Source organism: Protopterus annectens, chromosome 5.part0, assembly GCF_019279795.1.
Source record: "Protopterus annectens isolate FY-2018-M chromosome 5.part0, PAN1.0, whole genome shotgun sequence".
NCBI classification, from domain to species: Eukaryota; Metazoa; Chordata; order Ceratodontiformes; family Protopteridae; genus Protopterus; species Protopterus annectens.
The window spans coordinates 1,461,392,090-1,461,406,915 of NC_056735.1; the positions used below are offsets into that span (position 1 = coordinate 1,461,392,090).

Here is a 14,826-nt window from a genome sequence, read left to right on the forward strand (position 1 = left end):
AATTGAATCAAAATCAGAGATATACATCTGCATACACCAATGCCTTCTGAAAGAAGGTACAAGTTTGTCAAGTAACAATGCACATGTATACAGCAGGGTACTTAAATATTCTGCCTCAGAAGACAGATAACATAATTCTTTTAAGCACAATGTACTTCAGTACCAGGTCTGCACTTAAAAGTTTATGACTTGGTTTATTCTATATACATTTCCTACACCACTGTTTAATAGCATCTTAAGCATTACATTTTTACATTCCGATATTATCTCCTTACCTGAACACTGACACTGCCCTGAAGCTTAAGTTGTAGTTTGATCATGTCCACATCATTACAGGAGCATAACTGCTTCAGTTCAGCAACCTTTCTACTCATTTCATCGATTGCAACTTCAATTGGGTTCAGATCTAAATGGCGCTGATACATGACTGGGATGCGTTTCTTCACATAAGGGAAGTAATGCATAGCTAAGGGAAGAAAGACTCGTCAGTCCTGGTGCATTCAAAAGGCTGTTTTTCTATCAAAATTCCTAGTAAAAATAAAAGAAACATGCCCAACAACATAGAAAATATCACATCAAGACAAACCAGATTACACAAAAGTGCTCATTACTTATTACTTTCATAAGAGTTTCAGAATTCAATTTGTGCACAAAGGTGGCCCTGTACTTTATTTATCTGTACAATTTATATCCAAATGACATTAACCTATACAAGACATAATTCATGCATGACTACAAGGAAGAATTCTGAACAGGTGTTCATCAAAATGAATGTACTTGGATCTAGCTCAACTGGTGTTCTTTACTGCTTCCAGACAGAGAGTTCACATAAGAGTTTCCTTAATCTGTATTGCACCGACACACAACCACAAGGTTTGGTAAAGGGGCTCTGTTCTTCTTTTCACCATTCCCTTTCTCCAAAATGAACAGGCCTTCTGCAGTGTACATTTGATTTAAAAAGACAAATGTATTTATACGCTACTAAGAATACCACATTCTCCCCAACATGTTTCGGCGATAGGGTACTGAAGAGTCGCTGAAGGAGCAGTCAATGAAATGAATAAAGAATAAAAATATGGCAGGCAGTGAAAAGAGGATTCAGTCACATATTTATTTATTTTATTTATTGACATTTGTTAACCAGGTTAGTCCAGCTGAGCCAGGGGCCCATTTTCAGTGGAGACCCGAGGAGAAAAGCTCCAGAGAATTTACAATCTTAACAAAAGATAGACAACAAATGCATAAGATAAGATTACTTCAATTACAGCTCAGCAATCATGCAAGCAATGGAAACATTATTACAAAGAAAAGCCATACATAAAGTGCACTTTTAGTGTTTAACCTAGGACACATAGTATTAAGAAAGAACTTTTTTTTTCCCGTTTGTTGGGAAGAACAATGTAAAAATTGCATGACAAAGAAAAGTGGACAGGAAAAAGGTGATATATCACAGAGGAATAATAGTTGAGTAAGTGAAGAGAAGATGGTTGTCAAGTGGGCGGTTGACCAGGTCTGTAGTAGACAGTTCTTGTTTGAATGGGTACTTCTGGGGAATGTTTCTTATATTGAGAGGAAGTATGAGGCATATGTGAGGCAAGCTGCTACAAGATCCATTCCCTTTTTTATTTACTATGGCTAACTGCAAAAAACACACAATAACTCAGAAGTAGCTCATAACTGCTGTATGTAGGCTTTTCAGCTAACACAAACACTGGTAACCACTGCTGATTTTTGGCAAATTGCTTAACCACTCCATGCTCTTTCCTTTGTAGTCTATAACCTATACACATGATGCTGAATGCCTCTATGTACATCGTAAAAGCAGGGAGCCTTATTTTGAGAGATATAGCCTGTAAAACAATGGCGCAGGGTTGTGTGTGTGTGCGCACATGTCAGTGTTTGTTTTATGATGAGTAGCAACTAAACCACATACTTCATTTCTCCATTTTTCCTTGTTTTCATGTCAGACTTGGATTTGTAATTGACTATGTTAACTTCTTATGATTCAGATAAATATAGTCTAAGCAGTTTACAGAGGATTTTATAAATGGACAGTCTTACAAAAGCTTTCTCCTGTACTTACAAAGGTAACTTTTTTGAAGTGGCGGTGACTTTGATTTAATGAATGAGGTTTCTTGCTAAGATTTGTAAGATTTACAGTTCAGTTTATATTTTTATTAAGATGATTTCTAGTTAGTTTAGACAACTATAATGATGCCAGTCATGGCCAGTAATGCATTTTCTGATTTACTAGTTGCAGACACTGCTTTCTTTAGTATTTTATTCTTAAAGAAAATAGTATAATAAGAAGTGTGCCTGTGTGAATTTTGCTCATCCAATATGCAAAGTTTATTTTATTATTATTAATTGCAGGGAATGTAAAATGTAATCTATGACTTAGTTATTTATCTTGTCTAACATTTTTAAATTAAAGTGCAAATACTGGATAATATAAGCTGAACTAGGGTATTTGTTTGGGGTCAGAGTGTCTTATTTCTGTAACTAGTGTTAAATTTACCTTTTTTATATCTCAATAAATAGGAAATGCTGTCTGTGTGTGTATGTTTTTGCTGGTTTTTTTAGCAGTTTTAAAATAAACTAAGGGTAGATCTGAGTATTTTTTTTAGGTGGGCTAAGGTGGTTTTGGTTGGTGTCAGCATCGCTTTTCTTTTATATGTGGTGAGTTGCAAGCAGCAAAAATACGGTAAGTTAAAGAGAATTGTAGTAGCCCAGACTGCGGAATGACATGCCAAGACTGTAAATAAATGCAGATAATGTGCTAAAAGTATAGACAAACAAAATGTTTACCTTCCACACTGTGTACTGGACACGTTTTTTAAAACGCCCTCATACGTGATCCACTGTTGCAGTAAATATATACAAATAGATACTTTTATACAAATATACACTTGCATATACACAAAATAATAGAAAATCCATTTTTTGAAGCACAGTTTTACTCTGCTATACAGATGCTTGATACGCGCTGTGAAGGAGAGTGCCAAAAGCCAAAGAAAGCTGAAAAAAGTTGCTTTTTTTATTCAAAATGCAGGATATGTTTCTGTATCAGAGATAAGTTAATAGTAGAAAACCACTTACTGGCACAGTCTGTAATAATTTCCTACGAATATCATAGGGCTTTACTTTCACCAGTAGATCTTACAAGGCTATGCCTTTTCTACAGGGGAAACTTGAGGTAGTACTTCTAACGTATAATGACTATTATGAAATTTTGTATGCCCATTTCCAGTTGGGAGACGTTGGAATCTGTGTGAGTACAGACTCCGGTGTGAGGATGACAGATGAAGGGGAGGAAGAAGGTGCTTTTAAATTACCATCTGATACCACCCAGGTGTTTTGAAAACATGAATCATATTTGTTTATTTGTTGACTGGGTATATGGGCTGGCACATGACCTTTTTCAGACACTACCAACAATGGGGTAGCTTCTCGCCTCACAGTAAGACGTTGTCCTGTTTGATTCTCAGCTAGAGCGTCTTCTGTGTGGAGACATGCATGAATGGGTGTACATTCGTTGAAGGTTGTGCATCAGGGTCAGCAATTTGGCACATAAAAATCTACTGCCAATCATTAGCGGACCGGAGTTCCGCTGTGGCAACCCCTAACCGGGAAAAGCCGAAAGACACAACAACAACAACCAATGGGGTAGCTATGCAAACTCAGTGTACTCCTATAAGTACATTTTTTTTTCTCCGCATGTCTTGGAAATGTCAACACTCAAAAAGCGCAGAATGTATACAGTTGTGTGAATGAAGGGTGTGTGGCTAAGATGTCAAACTGCTAACAACATAAAGTCTTAGCTCTGCTTTATTTTCTTTTTTTTTCAGACAGGATTTTATTACACAGTCTTAAAAACTGATTTTCATACACACCTTTGAGACTTTTAAACAAGCTTGGACAACTATGTCAAAGAAAAATCAAATTTTTATGTTTTTTTCTTTGATCTTTTCCTGTCAGAAGCTTTATTGACTGTTGTGACAGAATGAGCCACTCAAAAGTGAGCTCTCAAAACAACTCAGTGAAAAAAAAAACTACAGTCTATAATGGGCAGTATCCAAGACCTTTCTATTACATTTGATAAACTTGAGATCAAAATGGACAATATACAAGAAGATTCTAAGAAAGAAGAAATGTTAAAAGAGATCATAAAACAATGATCTGTTCAGATCTCGGCAACAGAAAGGACATTAAATGACATGGAAATCACACAGAATTCCTGTTAAAACAAAATACTTTGCTTATGGAAAAACTAGAGGACCTAGAAAGTAGATCTAGAAGAAATAATATTAGGATATATGAAATACCAGAAAAGGAAGGAGGAAACAATATGTTGCAGTTTTTAACTAACTGGATGCTTAAAAATTCTAAATCTACCACTTTTGGTATTGAGAGAGCCCATAGATCTCTTTAGACTTCTTCACTGAAGAAACATCATCCGGTCCCCAGATCTATTACTGTAAAATTTCTTTCCAGCCAAGACAAGGGCCTGGTACTGAAGACTGCTTGGTCTCCAATAAAAATAAATAACAGTATCAGTTTTGACAATGACTATACTGCATCTGTTATGACCAAAAGGAAAGCATGTACTACATTCATAAAAGACTTAAAGAAGATAAACATTAAAACTCAACTAATTTTCCAGCCATAATTAGGATCTTTTTATCAGAAGGCCAGAAAATGTTTAATTATCTAGAAGATGCATCTTAACTGGACTCTTGTCAGCTTAAAGAGAAAAGCAACAAGAAATGTCTGGCCTTCGGTGGACAAAAATAGTAAAAAAAATTAAAGAAAAGTAATGTTTTCTCATTTTCTATTTTGCCTAAATAGCTTTCTTACAGGTATTGAATTTTGTAATCTATTACTGTTAATCATCAAATACAAGGTAAAACTACCAAAAAAAGTGTAAACTTTATCAAAATACCTTTTCTATAGTATCTGAAATAGTGTATATATGTTATTACTATTACTTATAAATCTCTTATTTTATTTAAATCCTCTCAAACATTATTTTCTAACATAGAGAGTAGTCTGCATGGGGGTATATTAACATGTTTAACTAATACACTTAATTTACACATACTTTCTATACAAAATTTCAAGTAATCTGTTTTTTTATTTTTGTTACTCTATCTAGTGAATGTGGTTGTATGTGGTAAGATTTGTCTATGTGCAGAGGGTGTTGTGTTGAGTGGTTTTGTCTGAATGAAAATCATTTATGTACATCACTTCACTTTCTTTTAATAGATTTAACTTGTGTGGTGTTTGTTCATTAATTGGGCTCTTATTCAAAGAATTAGTATGCTATTGACTGTTTTTTTCAGTAACTGCTTCTTTTCAGTCCCTTTTCTGCCTAGTCTTAGTTAAATTGCTTTAGAATGTTTTTTCACATACCTCAAGCTGTTTTACAACTCACAACACTACAGATTCCATGTTCAAGCTGCCTGTGCTGCACAAAATGCATTTTAAACTTCATTTACATAAAGTGAATTTTAGGATGTTAAAACGAGCAGCAGGAACACAAAAATAGAACATTTAAAATTAATCTAGTTAATTTTAAAGCACATCCATGCAGTTTTTATGCACATTATATTTTAAAAAGTAGAATAATGAAAAGAAGAAAAGGAGAGAAAAATGCAGTGGGAAGAAGAAAAAGAAGACATCTGCAGACTTAAAGACATCTGGTACTAATCTCTTGTGTAGTGACATCTTGTGGTCATCCTAATTATAGATCATTGAAAGTTGCATCCTTTATACAAGCATAGTGATCAATACTAGTAAAAACTATGAACCCTGCAAAATGCTAAACCCTGTAAGAAATGGTTAAAAAAATGGCAAATCCTTGAAAAATTTTTCCCTCAAAAACCCCAAAGGAGAAATATCTATCCCAGCAGCCCCAATCATCTCAATCACCCAGGTGAGAGCTGTGAGATCTCAGCAAAAAACAGCATCACTGAGCATCAACGAAACCAGATGGTGTGCTAATGAGACTAATACCACAAACTAAACCCACACATAAGGCTGCTGTTTAATCACAGGAAACGTGCCTCAAGCCTACCACATAAAAGAGTGGTCAAAGAGTGGCGATGGCAGTTCTGTGGCCACCCACAACAACGGTGGGCCCTGCTACCCACGGCCATATCCTTAAACACATAACAAGCCTGAACTTTAAACTCAATCTTAGTGGAGGAAAAGGGAACCCATAAATAGAGACACAGGGATTTACAGACATGCATCCTACCCAATCTCGTCAATTGCACAGGCAGATCATTTGACTTTTGAAGCTAGAAACCAAAACCATCACGGAGGAAGGGCATGAACACGGGCACCACAGCCTACCTTGATCAAACCTTTTTTGACTACTTGACCTCTCTGGGATAAATCAGCCAAACCAAATCACCAAAAGTAATGTCACCACATATCGCAAGATGGTTGCAACTCAGCTCAAGGACAGAACCCACAAGGGTGTTGTTGCTGCCATGTCAGACTCCAAGCAAGTCTAGCAAGCGGTGTGTGTCCTCTCCTGCCCCCCTCTTTGTTCGCATCTACTTTTCAGAAGTGCAGGCAATATAATATACTCATGCAGCAGATAATCACAGTACAGAGGAATATGTCATTTACAGTAATGAGAATGCTTGTTTAAAACAATATTACTGGTTTAAAAGTGTCAAGAAAGAAGCTGAAAAAACTAATATAACTTTAATAATAATGAATTAGACTGTCATGCTATGCAGAATACTTCTGATAAACAAAGTACGTATTACAGTAATGGAATTTCCTCTACAGTTTCTCTGGTTCTGTAACATGCTACCTGCTATATTGTACACACAGATACTTACACACTGTCAGACTGGATTTTTGATTATTCAGTCTAAACATTTCAGGACTTGGCATTATGAGTCCTGATATTTTAAAAGGTTACTTTTCTTAAATTATCCACTGTGGTGGTGGTGCTGCGGTAGCTTTGTCACCTCACAGTAAGACGTTGTCCTGTTCGATTCTCAGCTAGAGCGTCTTCTGTGTGGAGACATGTGTGAATGGGCGTACCTTCATTGAAGGTTGTGTGTCAGGGCTGGCAACTCGGCACGTAAAAATCTACTGCCAATCATTAGTGGACCGGAGTTCCGCTGTGGCGACCCCTAACCGGGAAAAGCCGAAAGACACAACAACAACAACTTTTCTTAAATGATCCATTATTGCCACTGACCTAATATATTGTTTCCTATCCACATTTCATTTATACAAGTACAAACCATTAACTTCATCGCTAGCTATGTCTTATATTTCTGACATTTTGTAACTTTTGCATTGTTCAAAAGCTATCTGGTATTTTCTACCTGGGCTCCTTCGGAATACAGATTCTTCACAAGAATAGACAGTTTAATTAAATAAGATCTAATAAGTAAAATAATTAATCTGATTCTTGCAACAGACAGTGGCACACCTAAAGTCAGTGGTGCCTCCCCCCAGCAAGAAAGAAAAATAAAGAACATTTTTAAAAAATAAAATATTTATTTTTTTTATTTGTATATACAGTACATTACCGCTTACTTAGCTGCGAGTCCGACTAACTCACGAAATCCTGGAACTGTGCATACTCGGCGAGTTCCGGGTTTTTAAAAAAAAAAACTAGTTTCTGTAAATCTGGACTTCTGTAAAAGCAGTCCGGATCAAGGAGAGAAGGCATCAGTGTGATGCCCAGAAGTCTATGTGGTTTGTGACCACACAGAATTGGAAGGAGCTCAGACTGCCACGTCTGCAGTCACGTACATGACGTGGATGGGCTTAATGACTACTGATTGGTTCTCGCTCTCTTCCTGCACTTTGCATGCTGGGAAAAGAGCGAGAAACTATCAGTAACCACCATTTCTTTGGTTTACAGCATTCAGCATTACAGAGATTATCCAACTTTGTTCGATCGGACACTACAGTGAAAGGCTTTCAGACACTAAGTTGACAGCTGACTGACTTTCATTTTTACTCTTTTCTTGGTATGTATGCATTGATTGCATTAACATTATTCATTTTGCAAACTGAAATGTGTATAATTGTGAATGCATAATAACTGTAATACTGCACCAGTAGTGCCTCAGGGTCAGTTTGAAGCGACTGCCTTCAGTAATATTTACCAGTTTATCTCCATTTATGAGCTTATGTAAGCACACCCCATATCGATGACCATTCCTGAATAAGATAAAGAAGAATATTTTTTTACAAGATTTAGCTAATTAATAATACCATTATTTGCTAGAGGAAGCATCAGGATTTAGATCAAGATTATTTTCTCAGTTTTTCACTTTTATTTATAATATAATTACAAAGATGTAAAAACATAACTTGGTAACCAAGAACAAGTTCATGAACGTAACACTAAATATGTATACATGCTATTAATACAAACATTTCATTACTCCTGAAAAACAGAATGGTGGAAAGTTGTGAGATAGACTCAGTTTAGTTAGTGTCTTATTTTGTATGCTGAACAGTGCTGTCCACAGAGTTTTTGAAGTCTTAATTAATACGGAGTTGATGGAATGAAGTATGATAGAATTACTTTTTCAAAATGACAATGAATTAATTTTTATGTTTGGCTGTGTGTGTGTGTGCGCGCACGTAAGTGTTGCACTGAACTTTGGCACGCTACTTCACCCTATCAGTAATATCCATGAGGCAGGGGTGTCCTGGTACCTAAACTGGAATTAAAAGCATTAGTGTCATCCACAAATGATTTGGGGGAATCAGCAAGCAGTCAATACCAGAGTACAAAGTGTTTGCAATCAGCATGTGTTAGAACAGTTTCCTACACTTTTTAAGTAGTAGTCTCATTATTACTACATTATGAACACTGGCAATATAGTGCATTAGTAGTATGACAGTAGTTATTTAACAGACTGGTGGATATCTAAAGTAGTTATTTCTGCAATGTGTACTTAGTAAAAGTAGAAGCAGTTTTCTAAAGTCATAATTCTCAGTTTTCATAGTTCAGAACTGCGGGTTGTCTGTATAGAGGATATTAGTGAGGAGAAGGCAATTTGAGATTACTTAATGCTGTATTTGGGACAACGGAGATTTTCTGCATCATTGATTGATGATGAACCATTAGCTAAAAGACAGTGGAAGAGTTACTGGTTGATGGTGTTTGCAAACTAAAATAGAATACATTATATCCTTGGCTTTTCAAATACTAATTAATTAAGTTCTATCCTTTTATTTTTTTTATATATATGTCATCTGATGCTGATTTTGTAATCTAGAATGCAGTTTTATTTGGCTATATGGCTATCTGTATTTTATACTCTATATATGTAACTAATGTCTTAGACCACAGCTGAAAATGGTTTCTGGAGCCTGGGCCAGCTCCCTTAACCACATAAATAAACAAACAAATAAATAGTTTGAATATTGTAGTTTCAAAGGTAAAATGTTTAGAGCAACAACGGCTCCTTCTTTCACAGGAAAACAATTTAAAGGCATGACAGTGGTATTTTGTCTGAGGCAAAATTACAAATCTGTGTATTTTGTTTGCCAATAGTTGTGAGGACGGCTTGATGAATGACTACAAAACAGGCAGGTAATATCTATCCTACCAAATGAATAAGAGTAAAGTCTCTGTTAGGAGTGCTCAAAGCTGAGATGATCAGTTGTTATGTTAGTATTGAAAGTCAAGAATTAATTTATTCTTTTAGAATAATAATTTGAACCAAAACTCAGATGCTATTTAGTTAAACAGTTATTTGATAACTAAACTATGTTATATAAGTAATGCTTTAATATGTTGTATTAGGTGCTGTTTTTTTTAGTATACACTTTGAAAGACACTTGTATCTCTCTGGAACCCATCCTGAAACTTTTAATGCTTAGTTTATTCCTATGACTGATTCTTTAGAAAGGCATATATTTCTTTATCTACGAATATTTATTGTGTCTGTGTGTGTGTGTGTACAGATTTTTTCATCACATTTTTGTTCCGTTTTGCATAAAATTGTGGTTTTCTGGGAAATTAGTGGCAAATCATTAAAGATTGAAGTTAGAAAATAATGACACATTATGACAGACATTTGAGTTTCAGATTTCATACCCTTTAGAAAATTCATACTAATGCAAGACCTACTATTTTATTAACTTTCTAAGTTTGCAAGAGCAATATTTAAAAATTGTCCTTATTTTTGGGCCTTTGCCCCACTTTTATTTATGGCTTTGTCCAGATTTCTTGCTCTGAGGTTGAGAGTATGACACATGTCACGGCCATCACTGTCAGCTAGAGACATTTCAAATTGTGACATGCTTGTTGTACCCCACTCCCTCATGTAGTGACTTTAGATGTGTCCAAGCAAGGCAAGGAGTAGTTATGCAGTGTAAGTGTACAGACAGAGTATCCCCCCCCCCATCCAAGGTAGACACAAATACAGTGGCTTTTCATCTGTCCTTGATTTTGCAGAATGTTTTGGTTTTCTGTCATATAGACTGTTGATTTATGCTTCTTATTATTCAGAAAATGCATGTTACAGTGCCTGTTGCTCTGTATTTAAGTAGCAATGCTTTAATGACCATCAGGTAAGCCTGTCTGAAATTGTAATATGCAAGTAAGCTTTAATAAGCATACTGTTAAAGAATTATCAGCATTGAAAGCCTTTTTGTTGTTGCCATGCAGAGAATATTTACATAACCAGATAACGTATAAACCTTAGGTATTGAAATGCATCTCACAATATTTGTAATAAACACAGGATTACAGTACTTTCAGATGCTCATTACATTTGTTGGAGAATTGCAGTCATCTTTGCAGGTTTTACTCAAACTAAACAGAATGCCAATCTGTAATGTGTGGTCCATAACATGTGCAGTAATTCTTTAAGCAATGTATCTTGAGCTTGTTTCTTGTTTGCTGTTCATTTTTTACTTTGATTATGTTTTCTTCATGAAACACAGATAGTTATTAGGCAGCAGGTCTTTTTTGGATAAGAAACATTTTTACAAGTGGGGGTATCACAGAGATTGCTACTTTCAGCATGTTACTTGGTACATTTATAAAGCTGAACATTAATTATAATTAGAACTGCAGTATAAGGAGAAGTGGTTTGAGTTGAGTGCTGCTTGTTTTTTTATACGTGATTTTGACTGGCATTCCAGTAATATATTTAAAAAGTTATTTATTTTGTCATGCCTCACAACCTTTTTGTTTCCATTTAGATATTAAGTAAGCTGTCATGTAGCCAATGCACTGAAATATTTTTTTCTTCTCCACTTCATTTTATCTCGATTGGACTCTCATAATGTCGGTTTGGCACCCAGGGCAGTGCATTTAATTAAAGTCCCAGTTTTTGTGGTTTTGAGCATAGCCCCACCCATTTCTAGTTGGCCACACCCCTCTATGTTGGTCCCACCCATTCATCTGTCTCCTGCAGCCCCCCCCATTTGATTTGAAGTCACCAACCACCACTGTCTAAAGTAATCTCATAAAAAAATATAACAAACAAATAGACCATGCGTGATCCACAGATAATGGAAGACCAGAGATATAATAAAAACAGGCAGTTAAGTAGCAAGATTGTTGGTGGAATACATAAAACTTACAAATGCATAGAATGAATGAAGCTGATAGCATAGTAAACAGAGAATGGCATATGCCATACATAACATCTGGCGGTATATTAAACTACTGTTATAGAGGATTATTAGTCATCTGAAAGTTTGGGAAGATACAGATTAAGCATCCATACTTAAGTAAAGGAAGCTACACTACAATTCTACATACAGACGGACATACACATGGCAAAAACACACTCAAACTGAAATACATATCTACACAAACCACACTTGTCTATTCATTAGTAAGGGGTCTACAGATGTATTTACACAAGGTATAACCAACTGCCTACAAAATATGAATATCCCCATAACTTTTTGGTATTACTTCAATATACAGTTGTCCCAATGCTCTCCTTGAAATGTAATCGTGAAATCTAAACCTGATGTGATGCCCAAAAGAGCTACGCAATGCAACAAAACTAAGTTTAAACACAGGGAACACTTCATTACTAAAATGCAAATGAAAACAAGCATGCAGAAAACCAGCATATGATTTCTATAAAAATGTTTTTTTTTTATACAAAATGATTTTTACTGACATTTGACTGGAAACTATTAAAAGTGATTACAAACTTGCTCTGAGAGAAATATACTTATTTGATTTCTATATAGATATTTAGCATACAACAGCATTTATATACATTACTGTACTTATACTTTAATATAAGCTGTTGTCTTCTGTGTTATATGAAACAGTTTAGTGGAGAAGATGCTTGAAACACCTCAATCTGCTCAACTCTGTTATCTTAATTACTGGAAAATAATTAATGAGCAGATTTAAATGAGCAGATTTAACTCTTCAAAGTGTTCTGCATTTGTTAGTGAAATAGGTCATTTCATTTTACACTAAACTGACTTTTAAATAATTTCAAGCATTTTTCATCTCCCATTGGTATGAGGAATACAAACCTTGATCTGCACATTTCAGAATATGGCAAAGAAAAGTACTATAAGCAAATTTGTAAGTACATGATACTTAAAATATAATCATAAAAGAATGTGTCCTGTACAGAAGTTAGATGCGAAATGTATAGTCCAAGTACTAGAAGTACTGATAATAACATACGGACTTTCATAATACAAACATTTACTTAAAAACACTCACTCATTTGTATATTTACTCTCATGCATAGATACACAGAACATATTCACTCTCTTAACTGTTAATATACATATCAAGCATATACTCATAATTTACAAACACATAACCACATTTATATTTATGCACATCCATATAAATATATTATGCATATATAAAGACATACAATGTACACAAATATGTAAATTTAAATTGCAGCACCTTTTAATTATACTTCCATATTCTATTGGTTTCACCTTTTCATCCATGTTATTAAATGAGTTTTAAAAGTTTTATGATACGTGATCTTGATATGTATTGGTGTTATGATGTCTACAGGTTAATGTGTTACATGTGTCATCACTTTTATTTCATCCATATAAATGCTTAAATACTAGGCTATTTATAATATTCTCTACAGTATGATTAATTAGATGAAACAACTACATAAAATGTCTTGATCAAATAGAGAAATTTGAAATGCATTATTTCTGAAATATTGTTGATATATTCAGAAATACATAATATTCTTTACTATTAACTTTTCCAACTTTATATTTCTATAGTCTTCATTATTAATATTTCTCAAATTAATACTTTATATTGTTTTTCTTTTTAACATGACTTGAGTTAGTTATAATTAATAATATTGTTTTAAATTAAGAAGCAGTAGCAACTGTTTAGCTTGGTGACATTGGGATGGGTTGGTTGGTATGTGATTTGTATGATTATATCATCAAATTAGGGAATTTTTGTTCCACGATGGAAGGTTTGAATGTATACAAGTTTGAAATTTTGCATCTGTCCATAACAATTATTAGTACTTGGTTATTATATTTTAGCTGAATCATCTTAAATCAATGCATTTACATGTTTTTATGAATGCTGATTCATAATGCTAATTGTCTCTCATTAAACATCAATGGACTTAATAATCTGTTAAAGAGGAATAAAAACAAATATTCAAAACTGCATAAAACTCACATAATTTACTTAGAAGAAATGCATTTATTGAAAGATGTAGATAGACTGATGTTAAAAGATTATTTAACTCTTGTGATCTCTCATTTTAAATAAAAAAGGAGAGGCACTCATTCTTTGGAGAAATTCATTACCTATGTGTACAATATTAAATACGTATTGAGATAAAAATGGCACGTTGGGTTTAACAGTAGTAGAAATTGACAAAAAATATCCTTTTGTGAATTCTTACTGGATACCTGGAATTGGAGCCAAAGTTGCTAAGAAATATTTGGATATCATAACCTTATATACAAAAGGCAAACTGATTATTGCAGGATATTTTAAATGTATTTGTTTTAGTAAAGACACAACTACTGTCAAGGCTCTTAAGCTATCCTCAGTAGCTAAACACTTAGATCATTTAATTAATTTTCAACATTTGAGAGATACCTATGATATTAAACCAACAAACGCTTAACTTTACACATTATTCTTACAAATATGGCACTCAGATAAACACTGTCATGTTTTTACTTCTAGTGGTTTATTTACTAAAACTGAAGATGTACTGATAACTTTGTGTTCTTTATCTGACCACAATGCTATTACATTTACTTTAACATTAAGGCCAAGTAATTTAATTTGCTATCAGAGAATCTCTGCTTATACAGTAAAATTAAAAGACTTTAAGGAATAGTGTCTAAGAGAAACAGATCAATAAATTGAAGTTAATAATAACAATGGAGAAGCTTCAGAAGTAAATCTCTGGGATTCTTTAAAAGCTTATCTATATGGAAGAATTAAAAATTGGTACATATGTAAAAAAATGGGATAAGGAGTTGAAAATATTAAATAAAAAATGGGATAAGGATTTAAAAATATTAAATCAGAAATATCTTGATGTACTTCACCATATAATATCAATAAATCTGGAAAAATTAAAATTACAAACTTACTCAGTAAATCCAAAAAGCTTATAAAGGTTGGCTATTAGATCTAAGAAATAGATACTAATCATATCAAAGAAATAATTTCCAAATAAGGTGATAAAAATAAAGTGACTTATTTAAAACATAATAGAATGCTTTATGAAATATTATGAAGAAATTAATAACAAAGAGACAGACTTTGAAATCAACAACATAACCAATGACTTTTTGAAAGACAATATAAGGTTT

At 34.0% G+C, this 14,826-nt stretch overlaps 1 protein-coding gene across 10 annotated transcripts in view; it reads right to left on the minus strand.

Annotated features, from left to right (window-relative positions):
• DOCK9 (dedicator of cytokinesis 9) overlaps positions 1-14,826 on the minus strand; it is a 2,508,686-nt gene that overhangs the window by 76,627 nt on the left and 2,417,233 nt on the right. For all 10 annotated transcript variants that reach the window (XM_044071294.1, XM_044071300.1, XM_044071298.1 and 7 more), the window contains one exon: positions 276-466. In XM_044071294.1, the coding sequence (XP_043927229.1) occupies positions 276-466 (191 nt within the window). The remainder of the gene's footprint in view (positions 1-275; positions 467-14,826) is intronic.